The 25435-nt window shown below is 38.6% G+C and overlaps 1 protein-coding gene across 5 annotated transcripts in view; it reads right to left on the bottom strand.

The window, feature by feature from the left end:
• Positions 1–25435, bottom strand: part of DISC1 (DISC1 scaffold protein) — a 204140-nt gene that overhangs the window by 14566 nt on the left and 164139 nt on the right. For 4 of the 5 annotated variants that reach the window (XM_054063152.1, XM_054063149.1, XM_054063148.1 and 1 more), the window contains 2 exons: positions 10541–10784; positions 4898–4942 (listed from right to left, as the gene is read on the bottom strand). In XM_054063152.1, the coding sequence (XP_053919127.1) occupies positions 4898–4942; positions 10541–10784 (289 nt within the window). Of the gene's footprint in view, positions 1–4897; positions 4943–6614; positions 6688–10540; positions 10785–25435 lie in introns of all 5 variants that reach the window. The other variant, XR_008449208.1, reaches the window with a different exon arrangement.

The raw sequence follows: 25435 nt of genomic DNA, 5'->3' as shown, positions 1-25435 counted from the left end.
ATTAGAGATTAGAGTCTATATTAGGATCTTTGACGGTTGTGCTAAGAAGATGTATCCTTAAAATTCATTCTTCCTACAGAGGAACTTTGTAAAAAAGGAATTGTCTTACTTCAACCTAGCAATACCATAACCCCAATAACACAAAAGCCTTAGAAGACCTTCTGTAGAACATCAACACCAGTTTTCTTTCGCTTGTACTAAATCCACTCTCTCCTATAACAGTTAAAAATCATTCATAACAACATAAACAACAACTATGGAAAGTTGCCCTTGCAGACACATAGTTCGCATTGTGGCACGAAGTTTAGAACAGTGACTTATTGTTGGCAGAAGTGCTGCATGTTTACCTTCTCTCCCCTTGCAAATGTTAACGGAAATTGTAAACGCTTGAAACTCCAGAAAGTCAGGCCAGGCCATCTATCAATTTCTTGGAATAAAAAAAAATGCAGCCATCCATATGTTTGTCCTGCTTGAGCAGATGCTTCAGTAACAGGGAGCCTAAGTGCACATGCCCTCAGATAATGAGCTACACAGCCACAAAGTGTCCAAAGTACAGGTGGAGGAAACATTTGTCCTAACTCTGCATTTCAGATGTCCTGCCACGTGTGCATTGCCCTGGGCAGGTGTCGCAGAAAAGGAAGGCAAAGAGGCCACTGAGAGAGGCCTAATCCCTTACTCTGATAAAAGCGTGTGTTTAATGACCAACAACCATCGTAGCATCATGGCATGAGTGATCAGGAAGCAACCAGGGACCATCAAAGCCTGCTCTGTGACTTGCAGTGAGGTCAAGCCCAGTGTGACTGTCCTCAGCTGATATTTCTCTACACAGCTCTTAGCAGCTGACAGGGATTTTGTGGTTTTGCTCGCAGGACACAACCTGCTCCAGGGCTAAACTGCCCACACAGTGAGCAACTTCTCCTAATGCAAACCTTCCTTGCTACAAACCAAGGTGGTTACATTTCATTTTACCCTTACATAGCACACAATCATAATTAACCATTGGTCGTCACTATCATTATTTTTAACGTGATGGAAGAATTTTTACTTCCAACCAGACTAGAATTTTAAAAGCTTTTATTTCTATCCCTTTCCTTACTTTTCATCAGTGTGTTCCTATTTTCTACAGTGAGGTGCTCAGACCAGTGCCTCTGGAGGCTTCAACATTCTCAGCTAGGCACAGTAATTATTCCTGTCTTACAACTGACATTCCCATTAATGAGGCTACAAATGACATTTGCCTTTTCTTGAAGAAGGATGAAGGTAATGAATTCCACTATCTGTAGTTCACTATAACCCTAGGTTCTGCTTCTGCAGTATTGTCATCTTAGCTGCTATTTACCATCTGTATACATAAATCCAACTTTTCTTCTTCCTCAAATGTAATTTGTACCTGTCTTTTCACATATCCCATCTTATTGATTTCAGGCTATTCTTTCAATCTATCAAGAGCATTTGGAATTCTAATCCTAATTGAAATTATGTAGAGTGGCACATAAACTCCTGGCATACCTCCTTTTTAAAGGCAAATACTAAGTCTCCCTTTTACTGATCCCCTGGGACTTCAAGCTTCCTCTAGGAATTTTCCAAGAAGGTTGTTAATTGTTTGGAGATTGTTTTTCTGGGCTCCTATGCACTCAGAAGAAATTTCATCAGTCTAGTCTGACTTCAGTACATCCCACTTGCCTCAAGACTCCTTTAATTTGTTCAACTCTTGCCACCTTGCAGTGAATACTAAGAGCACTACATATATGGACACAGTTTATCACTTTTAGAGGGATCAAAAGCAAAGAAAACAAGGAAGAAAAAAATATTACTGCCCTCCGTTCTCATTTCATTATTTTCTCATTCATGTGTTAGAATACACACACCCCTTCTTTCAACTACCCCTTACATACAGCTTATCCTTTAACTCCGTTGCCTCTTTGCACATCTTTCGTTTACAGTAGCTTAGAGCGTTCAGTGATCTTGTTGGTTCACTTGTATATTGTGCAGTATCTTTTCAGGCTCATCATTAGGACCATTTTTGACCTTTCCTTTTCGAAATCCTTTTGGGCCAGTGAAGAGTTGCTGACATAGCTATGTAGTCTGTTACTGTGTTTGCTCTCTTCTGCACCAAAAGATGATAGTGCTGTTCTACAAATACTACGTCTCTGGAGGGTACCAACGATCATCCACTTGTTCTTCCTCTTACAAAGCTGGTCCCACAGAAACTTACCTGTGTTTCCTTGACTTTATTTAGGTGAGTTTTTCTTTCATAGAGGTGGTGATCCACCTTTTCTCAGAAGGGGAATCATGGTTGTTTTCTGATTATTTTTGCTCTTACGTTCCACTTACAGACTGCTAGCTTGTTCCGTCAGCCTGTCTATGTGTATTTACGAGAATGCAGCACTACAACATGCTCCTCAGTTTCTCATATGCAACACAATTCAGGCCTAAAGCTTTCCAGACAGCTGTTTTGCAACTGTGACCTACCTTCTCTCCATCACCAGATGCTTTTCCCACATTCCTTTTGCTTGCACTGATGCCCTTCCCTCCTCCACAGGGATACACCACCACATGGGAGTGCTAAATGACTCATCACAATTACAACCTGATGCTGGCAATTCTTCCCCTTGTGCATCTTCTATTACAGATACGGAGGAGTGTCTTTGGAAAGCATCTACACAGGAACAGAGCTTTCCACTGCCTTCCATCACTGTGGTCTGAGTGATGGCAGTCTTCCCATTCTCATCTCCAGTACAGTGAAGATCTTCCCTGAGTGCAAACTTCCTAAAATCAGTTCAGACTACTTCACTGGCTCATTTAGTAAAATTGGGATAATTCCAGTTCCTGCTGTGGGAGGATGAGGCTTTTTACTGACTTACCAATAAAAATTCATGGTGGGCCAGGACTTGGAAAAGAAACAAAAGCACCAAACTGTTTTATAATGTCTACACCCTGTTGTGCTAGGAGTCATCATAGCTGGGTATTAATTATAGGTGGTTCCTAGTATTGTTCACTTCCATCTCTGCTCCTGAGTCCCTAAAATGCAACAATCTGGAATGACTAACAGAGTGATCTCCTGCAGGCAGCAGGAAGACTGACAAGAGTGGATCAGGGGACCAGACTGTAAAGGAATATTTAGGCAAAGCCTTTACATGGTAGAGAGTGCTGACAGTTTCATAGAGCTTTTATAGAGCTGCCTACAAGTCAGCATCAATCCAGCTGTGGCCGTGTGGTAGAGCTTGGCTTTCTAGCAGATTTCCATTTCCTCTACTGGTATCTTTGCTCTCTTAAGTATTCCGGCCCCTACCACAAAATTTCAAAATGGCAAAGCTCCTCTGCTTGTGAGGACTCCAAGATATTAAGCTCTCAGTACATATTTCTACAGTAGCAGTCCTCTATGCCTGTGAGCTCTGGTACATTTGTAGATCCAATACATACATCACACTTGCATACTCTGGAAACATCTGCTGTTACGAAGAAGAACAACTTCTTCAGTCAAAGACTGGGCTGTACTACAGCTTTCAGGTCACTGCTGGACATAACTATGCAGTTGTACTCTCATTTGCTTTGGTCCACACCACTTACTATAGTTCCCAGCAAGTATTCTTCTGTCTCGGCAACTATCGCTACCAATATGCCCTCAAGATTTTGCCCTGTCAGCACTAGGGCTTTTTAATACCTTTATCCCACGGGATGACCTGCCCCTATTTCATGTCATCTGTGGACAAAAGCACCTGCACAGTTTTGCTTTAACTCATAGCAAAGTTCACCAACAAGAAAGGTTATCCGTATTTTCTGCAAAATTCACCTTCACTCTCAAAACTTCCTGGTTTTATCTAAGCTGAACTCACACACAGCCAAGCAGTCCATCCTAGGCATGCCCTCATGTCACAGTCTCCTTGTACACAAGGTCAACAATCTACACGTGGTCTTGCAGTTCGATTACCTTCCTGAGCATTCCAGCTGCCCCATTGGTGGGAATCCAAATAAATGCCTACTCGGAAAAGTCATCCCAAACTGCAATTACTACTTATTTATTCAACATTTGGTCAAACACTTGTCAATCATACTTGACAGGTAGCATGTATGAGATCATGCAAGATGAACTGAGAGTTACTTACCCGTGTAATTAATTTGCTGGCTGGACACAATGCTTGGATGCTACACTTCCTTAACATGTAAGTTGCAGCCCAAGGCATACTGATATAAAAATGGATCAGACTGAATCAGCACAGCTCTTTGAACCAGTATAACTCTTTCACATATATGACCTAAACTCCTAATTGGTATATAGACAGATTTTTGTATGTAAGTAGATTTTTCTCATCACTTACACTCATAGGAAATGCTTTCCACATTACGTAACTATCCTACACTTTCTTAAAAATATAGACTGGGATCCAATATATTTTTATTTATGAAAACAGTGTAAGATGACAAACACCCAGTATTTTTATTCAGACAAAATTCCTATTACCCTGTCATTCTGCTGCAGTATGCTTTTATACTTCAAAAGTAAATTCAAAGGTATTTTTGGTGGTATACAAGGAAGCAACTAAAGCATCATAATTTTGTTCTGTTCCTAAGCATCACAACAGTGCTACAGTGGGGTTGGCTAAGTATTATTGACACTACGTATTAATCCTGTTGTCGGTATGCATTAAAAGCACTAGCACAGGATTGAACTATAAACTCCCTGAAACACACAGCAATTTTGCCATCGTCTTCAATGGAAAGAAAAGAATGGACCCACTCTAGTTGTGTGTGTGTTGTTTTTTCTAAGTGCTTGCACACTGTCTAGCAATTTTTGCCCACAAGTAATACTATAAAAACAAGCGTCATTAGTTCAAATTGAGACCTAGAACAGTCTGTATAGTATCACCGTTTTATATACTGCCTAGAAAACACTTACCTCAGATAAATGACCTTCTGCTCCAAATGAAATGTCTTCCATAACCTGTTAGAGATAAATTATTAAGTATACGGTAGATGCATGTTATATAAACAGTAAGATTTCAATAGAACTTATAAAACCCATATAGAACATTAAAAAGTTATATAAGCTGAACACTTACATCATTTCACTTCACACGCATGAAACATTTCAATTGCCTTCATAATGTAACAGTGGCAGCCACCCAATATTTAAAGCTAAATTTTAATACGTTTTATTAAAGCCTGCCTTTGGCTTCCCAGTTAAGACTCACAAGGAATACTGCTTCAAACAGGAGGACTAACTACAGATTGAAACAAACTTTCCACCAAGCTCTTACAGATCTACACACCATTCAAGGGTCTACAGAAATGTTTTTTGGCGCAAACCCTGTAAGTGATTTGGAGCAGAAGAAATGAGACACCCCACTGACATTTTGTCTTGGTAACACACATTAACTATCATCAGCTCCCCTTTCAAAACTAGCTTTATCTATAAAGTCTATAATAAATTCGGCAATATTTCATTGACTGGCCAAGAGAAAAGAAATCTGATGTTAACAGTATTGAAAAATCATAAATACTTATCACACATAACAGTATTGATAATCTTTAAATAAACTGAGACAGGGATAGTGCTTTGGTAAGGCAATACTTAGTATTACAGGTATGTACATATGTATATAATAAAGCATGAAATCACTACTCTTCCATAAGATCATTATTATAACCGAGTACTGGTCTCAGTAAACTGTCTCAAAAAAGGTCGCTTAGATTTCTTTTATTTGTAATATTAATTTTCTGATTATATTTTAACTGCAAAATACACATAAGCATTAAGCTTACCAAGACGCTATGATCTCTAGCAAAAGAATTAGCATCTTTACCAGTATCACACAGTATCCACCATTATCACACACCTACACAACAGTACCACACGCTGCTAAGGGGCATCGTAGTGCACAACAATACAAGTGAATGTACAATGAAGATCTGACCATTGTGTACAAGCCAGCTGCCTGTTGCTACAGAAATCCTTCCCAGTTTGGATCAATACAAACAACATTCAAACACTGACTTTCATTGATGCTTAATGCTGACATTTAAAATGAAGATTAAATTTCAAGTTTCCAAATTATTTTTGAAGCTCTACAAATACAACTTTTAATTAAAATTCAAATGAATGCACAGTTTATTTAGTTTTCTTTAGGCTTTGTCCTTTACACATTGTGCATCTGCCTTCTAGACCGCAGGCTGTGTCAATTCACAGTAGCAAGTTAGAGCCTGCTGACAGAGGCTTTCTTGGTGCTTGCTATTGTTAAATTCTGAAAAATGTTGTATCGTATCCTGTGATGACTTATTTTTAATGACAGATACCACATTAAATATTAACTATTATTTTTTCATGATTGTCCACTTAGTATCACTCAGGACATTCAGTACCATTAAAAAAAGTGAATCACATGAAGGCTTTGCAACTGTAGAACATACTCCCAACAACAGAGCGCTCTACAAAGACCCTGAAACATCATCCCAGATGGCAGAGTTGAGGAAAAGACAGCTGTCCTTACTCTTACTCCTGCTCTCTGTTTCTTCTATAGTGAAAAAGCGAAAAATTATCTACAAAGAATTCTGATGGCACAATTACCAAAAAATGCTGATTTACTAAAGTAAAACTACTGAATTTTGGTTTTTACCTGGTAACTTTAATCACCTCAGTTTTCTTGAAATCTAGGTGTTTCTTTCCTTCATAGTGAATAAGAGGGAGCACTGCACAGCATGCCAGATAGCAGAAGAAGAAGAAAAAATGATAGGTCAGGAACTCGAGCCTGCAGGTGCACACATACCCATGTTCATCAAGATACTTGGTGTTAGGGAGGTCCCAGCACACACACCTCTCTCTATTAGTTATCATCAGTGTTTCACCAGGGGTTGTAATAAGGTTTTGCTTACACATACATTATTAACAAGCAAAAAATAAAGCAAGGTATCATAAGGAGTGGCAAAAGCAGGTGTTAATGTCTGAAGAGAAATGAAATGTTACTGTGAATTTTAGAAATCATCCAGATATGTATTTAACTATGTAATAATGATGATGGCAACTCCCACTTCACTCACGTCACCTGGGCAAAATAATTTGCAGTCAGCTTAAAAGCATGAAATGTTGCTGGGATGAAACTAAAGCCTATCTTTAATTCTCCAGAGACTCGGGAGAAAAATCAAGTCAAATTAGTCATGAAAAGACAAACTAGAACCGCAGTAATGGGGCACCCTAATTTCATCAAGATAACTGCCAGCTACAGAATTCATGCTTATACGAAAATTCAAGAATCCATCTCAAATACAATAGACAACAAGCTGACTTTTGACATGACTGAGGCTAGTAATATTGTCTATAACTTTGCTTCATCGCTTTAAAAAGAACCTATAATTTACTGAACCATCTGCAATAGAGAGGAGTCTTAATTTTTAAGTGTTCCACAGGACAATTTTTGTTGGTCTCACTTTGTTTAGTATTAACCAAAAAATTGGTAGTAATGTTTTAAGAAGCTGAGCTGCAAAGGTACGTGATTATCTTTCCTGGTTAACAGTCAGCATTATAAAGGAAACCCGATTTACCTGATTATTTGCAGATGCCACAGTCTATCACATAAACAAAGTGGGAAAAAAAATCTGTACTGTCTTAGAAAGCACAGTTATGAAGACTATAAAGCAACTGTTGACAGTTAATAAACCTATGCTCACGTACTACAGGAAAATATCTGAATTTTCCAATAATTTATACCTTACATATTTTATACCAGAATACGTCATATTTTATGATCTAGTAAGGATATTTAATTAAAAATGAAAAACAGCCCCTCTGCAAAGCAATATCTGAGGATCTCAGTGAGAATTTCTTTCCATTTGCCTGTTTTGCTGGTCTTATTGTTATGTCCCTTATTTGTTTCTTTTTTTTCTGATGAAATCTATACAATAAGATACAGTTATATGCAAGAAAACTGTATTTATAGAATACATCAGCAAACCCAATATCCACTCCACAGTAATACCTAGCCAGATACAACATGATAAATAACTGGAGAACTTCAGTATGGCATTTCACCATAAAGTAAATCAATCACCTGGGAATGAAATGTACCTCCGAAGGCATACACATGCCAGCTACTGTTATCTTTTGCTATACTGTTTTGAAGTAAGTAATTAAGCAACCTCTCAATACAAAGAATGCCACTCCTTCCTTCTGTTTCTGTGACTGACAGCTCTCTCTAGAAGTCCCCCAATGAGCAGAGGTGACACAGTCGAAGAGAACAGTCATTCTAGAAACATGGCAGTCACATCAAGCTACTTTTCTCCCAGGCGACACCACAGCCTTGTTAAATAATAACAAACCAAGTATGTTGACAAATACATGCTTTTCTATTAGATATGCCCACTTCCTGATAAAGGACTACAAAAAGGTTCACTACTAAAGGACAACACTAAGTCTTTCCATGAAAGTGAAATGAATGTCTATGTTGGAGACTAAAAGTCACACTGCTACTTTATTTGCCATAAACATTCAATTATTTTAAAATTTTAAAAATGCAATACTATATAACAGAGCACTTAAATGCTACAGAAGTGGTTTGTCTTTCAACTAAGTCATTTCGACATTTACAAATCAAGACATATTCCCTCTTGCACTTCAACACATTAAAAACTGGAAGTTAGCATGATCTGTAAGTTTTTTTGGTTTTATATTCTGCCTTTTGATGAACTACTAGGTGAAGTTAAGGAATGTTAAGCTATAGCTCTTCTCTAAAGTATAGGTACTGCCTGTTATTCCTACTGAGATCCTAGAAGGTTTACTATCTAAGATGTACTTGTTTGCGTAAAATTTCTATGCCCCACAACAAGCTAAAAACCCCAGCTCCTGAAAGTATAAAACCAAGCAGATCAACCTTAATTCCAGAATATAGTACATATGTTGGGTTTTTTTAATGGTTGCAGTCATCACTGATGCATGACTTTGCCTCAATGGTCAAAGCTGCAGGCAGCACCAAGGCAGAGGAAGGCTAGTCAAGTAAGCAGAGAGAAAACAAAAACTTATGCTAGACTCCTAAAAGCTAGAACATGAATGAACATTCTTATACTAATAAAATGGCTTCTTTTTTCCTTTAAAGTTTGTCAGCCCTACGAGTGCTGTGGGACTAGATGCAGGAATATCTCCCACAGGTTCCTTTACTGATGGGCATTTCCATGTTTGTATTTACATATCAGCTTCATAATGGGTTTTGGCCTGTTCTCAAAATGCAGTTTTTTCAGGATAGAAGGACAGGCCAGATCCCAGGTAAAGGCATTTATACCACAAAGTTTAAGCACCTAGATGAAGAGCTAAAGTTAAGGCATAGTCCCCTTAAGTTCCTTGCTCAGAACTCTGCTCAGACAGAGACAGAGGAAACTATCAAAAAACAAGTTCAAAAGGAGGAGCTTAATGGAAACACTGCAAATATGCTTTCCTCTTCCATAAGCATATGGGTAATCTGTCCCTGAGTCCAGAAACTAACTCCAGAACCAGAAGTCACTCCACTTCAGTTCCCTAGGTGTCATTCTAGGATAGCAATGCTGATTTCCAGGGAAATGATCTGGACTGGCAGGGGTGAAACAGATGATTATCTACAGCCCAAATCTCAAGAGAGCTACAGAAACGGTCACAAAACCCCAGACCCTGCAGAGCTTCCCAGCTGCACTTCTGAAAGGGAAGTGCAGTTCTCCAGGACCAACAGAACCGTTCATAATGTCTAGGTAGACTCATCAAGAACGAGGTGGGGGAGAGAATCAAAGGCACAGCTGACCATTTCCAATAGAAATGCTCTCTATGTGGAACCAGTCCATAAACCAATTTCCCTAAGAAAAAGCTGCAAGTACTATTGAAGCTCTATATAAGAAAGAATTTTACTGATGAGATATTTTACAGTAAGGCAAAAGCCTGCTTTGCACTAAGTCTCAGCTAGTATAAATGCAGAATGAGGCATCAGCTTTCAATTTAATATACAGTTCAATGTCTCTTAACATTAGGTGTGACTAAGCACACTTTTAATTTTTGTCAACCAAATTCCAACGCAATTAAACTGACAACTCCTGTTGTTAAAACAACAGCTTGCTTACCTTGGCAGTGCAATTAAAAGATTATTAGGTAGCTGTACATTTTTAAGCATGCATGACATTCCAGAGCAGAACATAGAAACTTCAAAGAAATTTGGCAAACCCTTTAAGCCTCATGATTTTTCCCTCCTTTTAATATTTGTAGGATGCTGGAAGCCTACCACTGTCTGAGCCAGGAAGCCTTTGACCATTTCACTAGGGGGAGGAAAACGTACGTATTTGAATCCCAATGTACGTTCTGTATTCATTGCCTGCATAATTTCCACATTTTAAGAATAATAATCGTGAAAAGAAAAAGGGTTAAAGAGCTTCTGAGAAACTAATAAGTTATTTTATTCATGTCCCAGATTGAAGGCCAGACGTTAACTTCATATTTAACCTGCCCTGATGACCCATCACCCAAGATTCAACTCCACCTCTCAAAAGAAAAAACAGCAGCATTGCTTGAAATGCAGTTGTAGAATATCTCAGATACCTCTTTTAGCTCACAGTGTTTAGGGCAGGGAACAGTGCTCCACTCTGTGCCCTTTGGAGAGTGATCTTCTTTTCTTTTCTCGGAATCGGATGGGCCTCCACCAGTCATCTCCATCTCATCCATTTGGTTCTTGTCTTCCTCAAAACCACAGCAACTAGTTTCTTTCAGTTGAAACCCTTGGATCAACAGCTGACAGGCCTCCAAGTCAGCTTCCCACACTCTTTGGAGCAGCTGGCTCCTGCAGCTGAAATAAAAGTCAAAAGAAAAGAAAATTGCAGTTCAGGGAGAATAGTTGCTATTTCAAGTAACTTCTGGGGCAACTGCTTATTACTAGATAGGAAAATAAAAACAACAAAAATACAACAGCAGCTCACATACTTCCTCAGTGATAACACAAGCTATTTCAAACTGAATAGCAGTCAAATTATGGCCCTATTACAAAGTTAATGCCATAAAAAACCACCTTTGTGCTAAGATGTTGCTTCCAACAGCACAGCGTGTGCTGGCTGTGTGTGACCTCCTCCTGACTGGACACCAGATCAGGGGTCTCGCAATCACAACCAGAGCTTCCTTTATGCTATCAGATATTCGGGCCTGTCATCCTAAAAGCAGTCATGTGGTTTTCCTGAATTTGATGTAGATGATCACATATGAGCAATCATACTATTTTCTGCATTAATTTAGCTCTAAGTTTTGGAAAACAGGTACACTAAATTTCTTGTTGGATTGAAATGTGCTTGCTTCAAATCTGGTGAATCAAATTAGATTAAACTATAATTATCTTCCTTTCCTTCAATCTTACTCTTTTGAGTGCTATCCTTAGCTTTCACTAATGTGCTTTGGTTTTTTTCTATCTACTTTGTTATCCCACCAATGAAAAAAACATAAGCATTAAGAAATTCAAAATACTAAACTTCTTCACACTTTTAAACCACTGATCATCTCTCAAAGATGTTAGCAATCATAGATTACTAAGAGAAGGAAAATAATTATTTGATTTGAACTTTTCTGACTAAATTGAATAACAGCTTATGTTTTATTCTAAATGAAGGATAAAGGAGCTGCACTACTCACAATGAGTTCATTAAATTAATAAAGGTATGTTTTTAACTCTACAAACTGCACAAGACGCCACGCTGTAAAATTCACACAGCAATATTTTGAGACTGAGAGCAAAATTAAGCTCCAGAAGCTGAGCTCCTTGATCTGTGCTTATAGCCAGTATATATATGTTTATTGAAGGCAAAATGCAGCATGAGGTCCACAAATTGGTCTCCCCTAAGGAGTTCAGAGTATCACTAATTAGAAAGGGGGGAAAAAAAAAACCTGTGTTCCATCCAGGTAGTATTTCACTTACCGAGCCAGAAAAATTAAATAACCCCCTAGTGTTTCTCTACTTGTCAGTCACATCATCATGGTTACACTTACATTTCCCTGCAGACATACATAAGTCCATTTACTTAGTTTTTGAAAAAGTTTTTTTGCAGCTATATATGGCTTATTATTAAAGGCTCAAAAAATACAGTAGGGAACTAAATCATGATTTCCAGTGGACAGTTTGTTTTGACTCTTCAGTCTAATGAAGAGCTCTATTGATAGACAGAGATAGTGATGTATGTGGTATTTGCAGTGGAGGTGAATAGCATATGTAGAAGTACAGCGTAGTGGTTCCTGGGCTGCTGTGATTCGGCCATGACTCAGATCATTGGTCAATATGCTTTTGATTGCATCTAAGTTTTACACCTATTTTAGCCATCAGCATCATTAGAACATACTGCTAATAGACTGCTTTTATTTTAAGGAAATATTTGTTTTATCATTGTATCTGTAAAACTGACGTATCTTGAACTAAGATGGTATACTGAACTTTTCAACTGTAATTAGTGAAAGCACATATGCTTGGATATTCTGAACATACCTAAGCTCAAGGACTCTGCACCTTTCAGTCAGCATTTTGAAATTCAGTGCTTAGAAGCATTTTTACAAACATATTTGTTACATGAAAATTATCTGAAAGGTAGAAACAGCTGACAGAGAAACACATACCAAGTAATTATCAAAAATTATGTTGTCCACAGCATGTAAAAGTCTTTAGGTTTTACATCAGGTGTAAAATCAAGCTCAATCAAATTCCGTGGTTTGGTTTATGCAGGTTCAATCCACTCTAAAAGTGCATTTACAGTCTCCATGAAGCCAAAAGTATATGGATGCCAGTACTGAACATGGTGATGTTTTTCAGGTATGCAACTTTTCAAAATGATAGATTGAGATTGAATCAGATTTTATATTATTCCTACACTTATAAATATTTTATGATGTATCAGCCTCTAGGTGTTATATGCCTGTCTGCACATTACTATCAAAGCGGTATATGCGGCAAGTTCAGTGGAGGTGTCAGGAACAATTTGTTGGAATCCACAACAAATTACAATCCTTCAATCATTTATACAGACCCCGTAACAACAAAGCGTACCTTAATCACCCACTGATTATGAACCTCCAAGTGCCAGAGTGCTCATCAGTCCAAATTGCCAGGCTTCATGCAAACACCAAACAGGTTACAATGATGGCCCTCTTCTCAGAAAGACTTTAAGTATAAAACAAGCAACGAGAGCTACAATACCAGCAAGGATGTTCAAAGAAACACCGAGACAACAGTGGACTGAATGTGGCACTGAACATGGCATGTTAGTTACAGTACAACAGTTTAATTAGTTATATCAGTAACTAATAACTCTAGTCGCTGTCAAGGGCACTCAGGTATCACAGTGAATGAGAATTTTAAGGACTTGAGGAAGACCAATGAAACAGATCAGTGGATATCAAAGATCTTCATCCCTCCATAAAGGAATCAGGTAAGAAAGGCAAAAGATGCTAATATAAAAACAAAGGGCAATTGATTGATACCAACATGGTTTAACATCTGTAAATGTCTTTCAATATAAAAGAAAAAAAAAAGACTGAGCAAGTGGTAAAAGACTGTCAGAAGATTGTTAGCAGCCTTGACATTGAAGGCCAGCAGTTATGTTTGATGTGACAGGACAGAGGGAACTAATGGAGAAAAGCAAACAAAGTGAAATGATCATAAACACAGAATTATAAAATAAAAATGAAAAAAGAGAGAGTGAGAAAGAAAAGTCATTGCAGAGGCAATAGCACCTTGCATGGATGAAGGTAGGGCAAGACTGTTTTTATCAAGTCATGGCCAGGGAAATGGATGCTGGAGTGAGTAAGACACAAGACAATCCAAGTAATTTTTTAGCTGGGTGGGCAGCAAGGCCAGGTCTTATCTCAAGAGTTCTATGCACAAACAGTCTACAAGAGCAGACCTAAGCTGACCTGAAGAATGACTGAAACAATCACAGAAACACAAAAGGATGCATCAGGCAGAATTCTGGATTAGGTCAAGTTGATGATGATGAAAGAGCTGTCAGAAAAAGAGAGTCGTTTATGGGTAGAAGGAAATGAATGTGGAACAAAGATTTATCCTTGAGTTCTCTTCAAAAAGTGGCAACTGAAATGGTCATTGCAGATCCCTTTATCAAGTCTCAAATAGTTTTCTAGGAAACAACACCAGAGACCAGAGGGTACAAGGAAACTAGCGGATATCTTCAATCTACACATAATGTTGGGCACAATTTGCGTCAAGAGACTTATTCAGCAAGGATTGTTTCTCTCTTCCTTGAAATACAAAGAACATTGCTCCTCTGTCTTTTCACAAGATTCCCAGAGGTATCAATGGGGGCTCTCTATGTGGCTCTCCGCACATTATTCTAAAGCTATTTATAGTGCTAACTGGAACTATTAGAACATGAGTCTCCTACTGAGGGCTCTGCATACATACAAAAGGCACATTCAGTTCCTGAACATTATAGCCTAAATGAAAACATACTCGTGTAAAAATAGCCAAAAGATCTTTATATTAAACCCTATTTAAAATAAAAACAAAAAAACCAAACAAACAAAAAAACCCCCAAAATTTCATCAAAGCAAATAGGAATCAACAAGGGGAGATGTCACTACTTGTAGATTTAATCATCTCTGGTTTTTAGAAATGCCTCTTTGAGTGAATTGTTATATGTGGCACTCTGAGGTCAATGCTGTGTGTAGACAGATGTTACTGTTTATTTTAAGGGAAATCCTATAGGAAGCCACTTCTTGAAAATCAAGAGTGACACTGAAGCTAAAAGGCTACAGTAGTAAGGCTACATAGTAAGACACGTATTTAGAAACTGTATAAACAAAAGATAACTTATGAGAGGAGATTAATTATCACTAAGAAGAAATACTCTAGACCACTTCCTTCTAATAGGCGAGCAACATGAAGGTGCAGATTCAGGAAAGCAGGCACTCATCTTTTCCTAGTACCTGGCACACGTTAACACTGCATTCACTGACCCTAAAGGCAGTTTTCTCCAACAACAAACTAAACAAAATGCAACTAAAGCAGTCTGCCAGAAACAATGGGGATTTTCATTACGACAATTAAAATTGTCGTAAATATCGGAAAGTTTTGAGGCTTGCCGAAAATGGCAATGCAAATCAAAAGACTTGGCTTTATATCCCCATTCTTTGTTGATTTACTGCACACACCAGGGAAAGTTTCTCTATTATTTTGTCACTCACTTCTATTTATTTATAGCACCACAGGTAAGAAACTCGCTTTTCTTACGCTACATTTAGTTACGTCCTTGTTGCCTTTTCTTAAGGCAACAGCCATGCAGTGAACAAAGGAGGCAAGTAAAAGAAAGTACGGAGTAACAATACTTCGAGGAAGGCAGGCAACCATATTGCTTTACTGTTAGCAGAAATCCACCCTCTGATTTGGTTTATCATATTGATGAGGCAGAAGGTACAGCTAGGGCTGATCAGATCACAGCTCTCAGCTGATGAACATAGAAGAAAAAAGGTGCAGGAAAAGTTATAAAGAAACCCTGGACTCTTACCTGAACAGCATACTAGAAAGTCACCTTTCCTAAATATCTGAAATCAAAACCTTCTGGTTTTATTTCTTGCAAGACTCCCTAATCCTATAAACCCCTTCAAACAACCTCAGTTTCACTATTCAACTCCTTGCATTGTCTATTTTGTCAAGTCTCCTCAGGAGCCAAAAATATCATGCATTGACTTCATATAGCTCCAGTCACGTGGTTGTCCCCCACTGCAGGAAACTTAGTTCCTTCTCCTTCATTTCAAAGCTCACTGACAACACTTGTTTGCTGTTCAGCAGTATTATTGCACTTCTCCATGTGAAAACAAGACTCATTCCAACAATGTCAGGAGACTCCACGCTCCCCTATCAATTTGCTCTAACACCCACCCCTACCCTGCAGACTAGCAAGAACTCCTAGGCATAGTCTGAAGCTTGCAGTACATTTCCCTTGCATAAGCAACTTGCTTCTCTGACTTTGCCTTTACCCTTATAAAACATACAAAAATATCTAGAAAACATTAAACGTAACATTTGAGCCTCTGGAGAACACCATGGACCGGGACCACAAGAGCCCAAGAAACAATCCTCACAATCCCCATCTAACTTCTAGACTTCTACATCTTCAAACCCTAAAAATTTTGCACTGGGCTGACTTTTCTAATACATAAACCTTATGAGCCACAGACAAGTGCTCAGCACAACAGCCCTATCCAAAAGACATCTAGCACACTAAGACAGGATGCAATAGTGCAGCACAGAAACGTGGATGCTACTTTCACACAACTGGAAGAATGTGTGATATAACTGGCTCTGATTTCTACAGCATCCCAAGAGAAGATGCAAATGCGCGGAAAGGGACAGATTTGAGGTGGCTATGACAACCTTCTCTCCTGTATTCAGGGATGTAGCAGCTAGAGTATACGTGGAGGTGCAGTAAGCAGAATACCTGTAACCAGGTCTCTTGTGTCTTTGTTGAGTGATCTAACCTCTACAATATTGCTACGAGACAATCACCCCAGTCTTTAAAATTATGATGGGAGTAGGAGCTATCATTTCTCAGCTTTGGGAGCAAAAAGAAGAGTAATAGTTCAATTCCCTCATTCCTTACATCCCAAATTTCAGGCAAGTTCTAGTGGAGAACCCCAAATACAAGCAGACACCTGCTTGTCTGAGATATCTAACATTGTAGACACCCAAGGGCCAGTATAAAAAAAAAAAATTTACAGAATGCAACTGAAGTCTAACAAAAATACTTCGGAAGAAAAAAATGCCATATTGGAATGCAACCACTCAAATGCTGCACAACCTCCTTCAGACTGGTGCTGCCTGCTTCACAGACCTTGCTGCTTTCACATCTCCTTGCCCCATCTGAACTTTCAGTCCAGGGGCAGTGTATTTCTGCAGGTCTGGAAGCACAGACAACCTCTACAGGTTTATACTCCATTCAGATGAAAACTCCTTTTATACTCCTTTCAGTTGAAAACCTAACTCTCTCCATCCTTGCCTCTATTTTCTGTGCTGTCACCTAAGATGAAGACCTTACGAAAGACCATACACATAATAAGCATATGTTGCCTGCAGAATTAACTAGTTGAGAACATCTAAACTACTTGTTATTTATATGTATGATGTTCCATTTGTAAACCATTTTAACTGCATTGTTTTCTCCTTGTGTGAAGCACTTCATAGTATGTGAAGAGGTAGGGAGGGAGGGATGTGAAGATGTACATATATGAAGGAAACAAGCCTTTAAAAACAAAGTACTTATATAAGCTTAAATATAATCATAGTGACATTAAAGCAAAATCAATGTAACATGTGAATATTACGTATTTCACGGTGCTACAAAAACAAAGGACAGAGTATTCAAATGTGCATACCAAATTATCAATGCAGAGTAAACAAAGGGGAGCCATGAGTAGGCAATCTCCTACTTTGAATTTGTGGCTGAATGATTTCTATCAGCAGCAGAGATACGTCATTAAGAATACAGCCATTAGTGCAGAAGGCAAGACAAACTCTGTATAAGGAGGGAGGGCTGGAAGCAAACCACCACCCAGAACTAACTGCAAGTGGGTCCAGTGTATCTGATCCCCTTAAAGAATTTCATTTTTCTCTCTAGTTCCACAGGCTTTGATTTTATAAAGTATTATGTTTTATAGCAATAAGTGTAAGTTAACAAAGTGATGAACCAAATATAAATTGTACCTTTTTCCATAAATTCCAGTCCCCTCTCCAAGAAAATCTAAATTATATGTAGTGTACCAAAATATTTCTCACATGAAGACTCTACTAGATTCTCATATTAATGTTTTAAATCAGTTCAGGGCATTTAGTACACACGTATAACAAGGTTATACCACCAATTCTATAAATTGCATAATTAAGAAAAAATGGTTAAATGCATTCTATTTTAATGGATGGATTCTAAGACTCCCAAGGAATTTTCTCAAACTTTTCAAATGCTATTGACTTCAACTGTCTTTACGAAACGTTTCTTTAAAAAGGAGGCTAATAACAACAAATAAGAAACAATGTTAATGTAAAAATACATGGACCCTTACGGTGATCTCAGTAAACAGAAAACCATAAATATCTGACAGTATTTTCTGCCAAATGTTTAAAATAATGAAGCCTATCAGTTATACTCATTATCTACAAATTCTAACACTCAGTAAAACACTACCTACTGTATCCAGGATACTGAAGGATTAGAACCTACACTGAAATCTCAAACCAATCCCCTGAGAATCACAACATCTTTCTCTTACACATAGAAAAAAACCCTGATATCAGCATCTTAAGGACAGAAGTATCACCTTGTATTTTATGTGAAACGTACACATTTTATGTCTGCTTTTTCTTTCCTGGCAGGCATGTTCAAAACAAGGAGGAAGAACAATTTTTCTAGTGCTTAAAACCAATAATGGACATTTGATGAGTGTTATTAAAAACCAAGATACCACACAACACTGAACAATATTTCAGGCATTTTCCCTCCCATTCTCTAGCCATTTCTTTTACCCAAATCAAAACTTTAATCATGGCCTGTCATCTTTCTATCTATATTCAATGTCACTCTGTTATACTTAAATTATCTCTATTGGAAATACAAAATGATAGACTGCTGCAGCTGATGTTTTTCACTCTGATTCTTAATGGGACAGACATGTTGAATGCAGGAAATTAAGTAATTTACAAGGGAAGAAGGAAGGCACCTTGTAGTAAGAATTTACTACTCAATTTTGTCCATACATTTACTGTATAGTTGATTATTATTATATTACCTAATCTATAATGTAAAAAATTTACTGCCAGCTTTCATGGCTATTTATTTATCTTTTAAAAAAGGAATAAAATAATGATCCTCTGCTCATACCTCTACTGAAACATCTACTATAAATAATCCATTCTAAGAGTAAAAAAACCTTAACTTTGATAGATGAGGAGAAAGCTACCAGGGAATTCTTCTTATTAAGCAGTCCGCATGAAGCCAGTTTGCAACCCTAGTTTATCATTCACCTCGTTCATAATCTGATAAAGCATCTCAAGTTTGGTACTAACTCTGATAACTCAGTCTGCATCCTGCTTGCCTTTGGCTTCTGTAATAACAGCAAAGCCCCACAATGTCATTAATCAGTTGGACTGGGGAGAGTTAACTGGATGGGAATTGCAGGAATGAGATTTTTTTTTTTCATCCCTATTTAATATTTGACCCAAATCAAATTTAAAGGAGAGAAATGAATTAGCCTCTGATTTTGGAAAGCATGCATCTCAGGATCTATGTATCCATCTAAGTTCTGTTCAAACAGTTAAACTGCTGCCCAACTGATCCCACAGGGGATCCAACCTCTAGTGACTTCCACTGAAACTATTCAGCAGCTTCCAAAGTCACAACCAGTTCTAATCCAAGAAAATACAACTGTTTCCAAAAGTATGCCACAGGAAGAAAGTACAGCGTTTGCATTAAGGCCACATTCTCAGCTGCCATAAATTCACGCTGCTGCATAAGCAGCAACGGCTATTTATACCAAGAGAAGAACGTGTTCTTATCGCAAAGTGATTAGAATGAGCCTGATTTCTTTTTGTTTATTACAGTTTCTGACCAAAAGTGTTAGGAAGCATATAGAAGGAATCTACAGTTCTCCTATCATTTTTGTTCATCTCTGTTCTCCAATATAAAATTCAACAGTTCATTATATTCCCTTCTCTGAAAGGATAACAGATTTAGACTTTCAGTGTCAAGTGGGTTTGGGAACATGAATCACCCTGTGTACTACTGACTGAGCAGGAAGTTAGCACACATAACGATTAAAAAAAACAGGACCAAAAAAAAATGACCTTTTAGAAGAGATACAATTGGGAGAGATGACGTATTTTCATGTGGCAATGTACCTTAGAACTCAACCTTTGCAACCAGGAAAACACACCTGGAAAATTGAGTGTTGGCCAAATACTGAAGTCAATAGCCATGTACTTACAGAGTTCCTCTGAAACACCTGAGCACGAGGTGGCCCACTATAGCTGCAGGGTTAAATAAGGTCAGGAGCCAAATCCCGTTCTGGCTCAGAAAGTGCCAAAGAGAAGCGGCAGAGACTACAGATCTGTCCTGGCTGGACCCTGTTAGCTACAGTGAACCCTGCACTGCTGACCACAGTACACTTTAAATTGCTGGGGCCTACATAACTTCCCCACTGCCAGACTATGTTTCCAGCAGTAAGTGCATTAAGTAATGACGCTGTCAAACGCTAGTGGGAAAGACTGTTCCAGTTGCATGCAAGATAGAGCTATACTACATCTTCATACTTGTGCTATGTAAGTGGGAGTACTTTATTTATTTTCTACTTGTTAACAAGATGCTTGTATCTAATTGGCAAGTCAGGACTTTGCGTAAAGTTATCATCCAAACACAGGACAGGCGGATTTAGCAGCACTGCAGAACAGCAGACAGATGACATTAGATGCCCATCCTCATCTCATCCTGTCCAATCCTGCTCAAGGGAGATGACAAAGCTTCTGAGAAATGCACAAATTTGTTTCAAGTCCTGTCTTCAAGGATGCACTCAAAACTGGTAGCAGTAGGAAAACAGACATCCACCTCTGAATAGTTTTCTTGCCAAGTTCAAAAGGGATCAGGTCTTTCTCATTACATATATTCACCTACGTGCAACGACCAAGAGGACCTGGTAAGATAAGCAAAGCTTAGCGTCATGGTCACAGGGATAACCAGTTTTGTGCACCCCTCTCTCCCCTCACATAGTCATATCTCCACAACTAAGACAGGTTGAGGCTTGCATGAAATCAGCTCACAGAGAATACAACAGCAGGGCACAGCTGGCAAGGCACAGGTGACGCTGATGGGCAAAGAGATGCACTTTGAGGAGTTTACAGCTATGATGCACACACCTTTTGCTCTAATAAAAGTCTGGAAAAAGTCCTACAAAATTACTGGAAACAGTCTTCTGCTTAAGCAGATGCCTTTTTATCAGTTTATCAGCATCAGTCGCTAGTTTCTAGAGTGCTTCACACCTGACACTATGGTCTTACTAAACATCTGCAAATAACGCCGTTGCACATTTTCTCCGTTATCTCGATGGGATAACGAAACTACGATCCTTCAGCTTGACAGAGCATCCAAAGGTAACTCCTCAGCAGATATAGCACACTCTCAGTGCATCTTCATGTTGATGATTTTGGACCTTATCTTCAGACATCCTCTGAAAATACTAGGATGAGGTCAGTGGCTGAACACTCTTTCTGAAGCACAATGGAACTGTGAGATATTTCTATCTCACAGTTAAAGCATTTCTGTATAGGAAATGTAAAACTATTAAAAGTAAATCACCAGCACTCTTTTTACCAACCTTCCCCTCACTAATGCAAAGGTATATTAGCATAGATATCTACAAGAAAAATTGTATAGGCTTTGAGGTCAAAAAGCCACGCAACCTACTCTCAAGGTAGAGAAAGCCAGTATGATTGATGTCAGTCATGTTCTACATTCACCATTAACAAAACAGGATCCTGTCAGCATTCACAAGTACAATCAATTAACAACAACAACAAAAAAAGATAAATATTAATTTTGAGCTCCTGAGAAAATCCATGTAATTCAATAAAATAGGAAGAGATGAGAAAACAGGAAAGAGCACAAGTGATTGAAAAAAATAATCAAGGAAAATATTACTTCTGCTCCAAATTAGGGAAATCTCAGCACAACAAAGCCACAAAGGGATAAGAATTACTTATTCTTGATGAGGCAAGAGTTCACAGTGGAGAGGACTACCATGACATTAATGAGTTTCAACAAAGTGTTGAAGCTTTGCAGGCATGACTGACCAGCACCAGAACAATGCAGCATAAGCAAAAGGCATACAGAATAAGAAAAGACCCTATCAAAATAAGAAAAGACCCTATCTAAATACGCAATTACTAACCGGCTAGAGACCTGTGAACTTTCAGCACATTTTCTTTTTAAGCAAGGGCAATACCTTCTGTTTTTAGAAGAGTAGACCCAGCCTTGCCCTCTGATGATTTTTGCTACGCTAAGTATGAAGTGAATGTAAGACAAAGAGCCTAGAGGGAAAGGGGGGAGGTCGACAAGCTTTTCCATGAATAAGCAGCAAAATCTCCTGTCACCTCGTCTTTGCCAATGCGGCACACTAACTAGTGGAGTTAATTCAGTAACTTAGAAAAAGCCCTAGCCTAGATTAAACCTCAATTAATATGGACAGCGAGTTACTAGAGACTGTGGGACCATGTGATTTGCTTTTTCTAATGCTTTAAAGAGACACTGGAAACTGGCCCCAAATCTGACCTCCTTTTTGGTTTAATTTCTAAAAAGATCTCATTTCAGCATTGAGTAGTGGAAAGTTCTGTTCTTTTTAAATCTCATTTCAATGCTGAACATTGAACAGAAAGAACAGAACTTTCCACTACTCCTCATAAAACAGCACAGTCGTGTGCCACAGCTACCCCATCTCCAATTAAAAAGGAAAAAAAGAAATTAATATTCGTGATCCAGCATCCCTGAACACGCAAAATGCCAAAAAAGAGAAGAAAAGACAATAACAATTGCTAAGCTTGTAATTCTCATGCCCTTCTTCACGTCTTACCATCTCATATAGAAGCTAGGCATTAAGAAATGTTTAGGGCACAATATACACCAAATACACGTTGGTGCAATACTAACTCCCTACTAGGGCTTAAAGGTGGAAAAGTAAGTTTTGTGTTATGTGCCCTTTCCCCAGACAACTGCTGGACCCAAAAGCCTCCCCAGCACACCCCTCCCTTTCTTCAAAAATCCTCCACCTCTTCAGCCAACAGACGGTTCCTCAGGAATTAAAACGGTCCTCCTCCCTTTGAAGAAAACATGTATTTTATCACTGCAGGCTCAGAAGATCCTTGCTACTGCCACAAAAGACATTATCAATTATACAATGCAATTATCTCCTATCTTGTGAAGGCCACGGACAGAAGCAATAGGGGCTTTATTATTATTTTTTTTTTTAATATTTTCTCACTTAGTTGAAGAAGCAGATTGCATTCTTTCCCTCCTCCATTTTTCTTATTTGTGCAAGATTCATTTATCTGTAGATGGGTACGAATATTAGTTCTGTGCTGAAAGACACAATTACAAGTTGGGAACCAAGAATTGCATTCTGGCACGAGACATGAGTTTGTCTATCAAAGGATGTCCACTGGCACGTGGCACCAGATCACCTTGAAGATGAAACATTATGACACATTTAAGACACTTCCCCTGCCCCCACTGTGCAAAGTGGAAATGAGACTAGTGGAAAGAAATGAGACAGAGAAGCCACAACAAGGGAAACAACAGGAGAAGAATCAGAAAGCCTCCTCTCTAAGAATACTAATTTCAAGATAGAGCAATTGAAGAACAGTAAACAAGAAAGCACACAAACATTTATCATAGAATGATTTGAGTTGGAAGGGACCTTAAAGACCACCTAATTCCAACCTCCCTGCCACAGGCAGGAACACCTCCCACTAGATCAGGCTACCCAAGGCCCCATCCAGCCTGGCCTTGAACACTTCCAGACGGGGGATCCTCAACTTCCCTGGGCAACCCATTCCAGTGCCCCACTACCCTCATTGTGAAGAATTTCCTCCTTATGTCTAGTCCAAATCTTCCCTTCTCTAATTTATAGGCATCCCCCGTAGGCCTATTACTACATGCCTTTATAAAAAGTCCCTCCCCAGCTTTCTTGTAGCCTTTGTGCTCCCTTTGTATAGGGATACTTCAGCTGGGCTGTTGGCCACATCACATCACCTTCATATTGGAAGACCCCTTATTTCCTTTAAGGTGTTTTGCAGAAGTTTCCTTCCTGGCACATACTAGCTCGGGAGCCTCCCACTCATCTCCACAGGACTTCAACTGTGCTGCAGCATTTCCGCATGGCCTGGGGCAGCACGTAGAGGGCCCATACCTGCACCCCATCCCTCCAACCATTTTGCTTAAAGCTGGGATGGGTGTGGAGGGAAACAGAGTAAGAAAGGATATTTCAGTTTTTCTTCTTTGTTAATTGGATTCACCACTGTGAAAATCAAGTTTCAGAAACTACAAAAAAAAAAAAAAGGATGTATCTCCCAAATAAGACCAGACCAACACAGCAACCAAAAAAACCACCTGTAATTTATTAACTAGCATGCTTAGCAGTTTGCTTTTCATTATTCACAGATCCTTCTATTCATAAATTTTTCAGGCAAGTGAACTTTCCCTCACTGCTACAGTACCAAAACAAAACATCAGTGGGTTCGTAAAAAAGCTTGAATACTGTTTCTGAATATCAAGTGGGAGCAACTCTGCACATCCATGCTCCTTTTGCCAATTTTTCACTTTCTTATAGAAATCTATTTAAAATACTATTTCTGTTCACAAGTTCTTATGTTCTTATTACCAGTTACACACAGCTTAAGTGCTAACCCTTCAATTCATTATAGCATAATCCTTCCACAACAAAGTAAGTGCTATGACATAAGTTGCTATTCTCAGGCTGGAAAATAATATCAGTAAAACATGAGCCTTTGAGAAACAATAATTCTATTTTCATGACAGTGCATCTCATGTAAACCGAAGGATAAGGTAACTGCAACAAAGTGAACGTACTGTTCACAACAACTGATTCTCCAAAGTATTTGACCATCCCCCCGTGGGTTTGGTGACACTGCAATGCTTTTTCAACACTATTTGACCCAGACAAGCCTTTTGTTGGCAGTGGTGGTGGATAGATTTTTGGGAACTCATGAGTACAGTAGAACTACACAATGTTCAAAAGAGACTGTTTAAAGAAGAGCAAACCACAGCTGAGGCACAATGTCTTCAGATGTCACAGAAACGAACAAAAATTTCCTCCAGCTTTGTGATAATATCTGATGTTATTTCTCATATTCACTTTCAATGACACCAACTTCTAACCACATTCCCTATTTTCTGTATTTAAGACAATCACACAGGGCTTAGTCCTGCAGCCCTTTGTTGCAAGGGCAGACAATGCAAGTGATTATACCTACATTCAAGAGCACTTTGCTTCAGAGACACAAGGATCACTCATAAGCAAAAGTTTAAGGTTATGAGCAAACAACACATTTTGGGAAATTATCCCTATAGAACCACTGTTATACTAAAAAAACAAAAATCTCATACAGATAAGCAGAAGTCATAACTAGATAAGAAAGGGACCTATTCATCCACAAAAACACCGAGCACTTTTGATGGGCTCTAAGACCATCTTAGACCAGCTTTAAGACAATCCTTCCAGTGTGCTGTGCTACTGAGAGCATTCACACCCAGCTCAGCTCCCAAAAACATTTCTGAAACTCAGTACGCTATAAAGGATATTCAAGACACATGGCGAGTAAACAAACAGGATAAATAATAGGGGAAGAGAATAACTGTTTTAAGAGTTACATTTTCAAGTAAACTGCAATGTGGTGTGGTG

The sequence above is a fragment of the Cuculus canorus genome, chromosome 3 (genome assembly GCF_017976375.1).
Source record: "Cuculus canorus isolate bCucCan1 chromosome 3, bCucCan1.pri, whole genome shotgun sequence".
NCBI lineage: Eukaryota > Metazoa > Chordata > Aves > Cuculiformes > Cuculidae > Cuculus > Cuculus canorus.
This window is presented reverse-complemented; position numbering and strand designations above follow the sequence as displayed.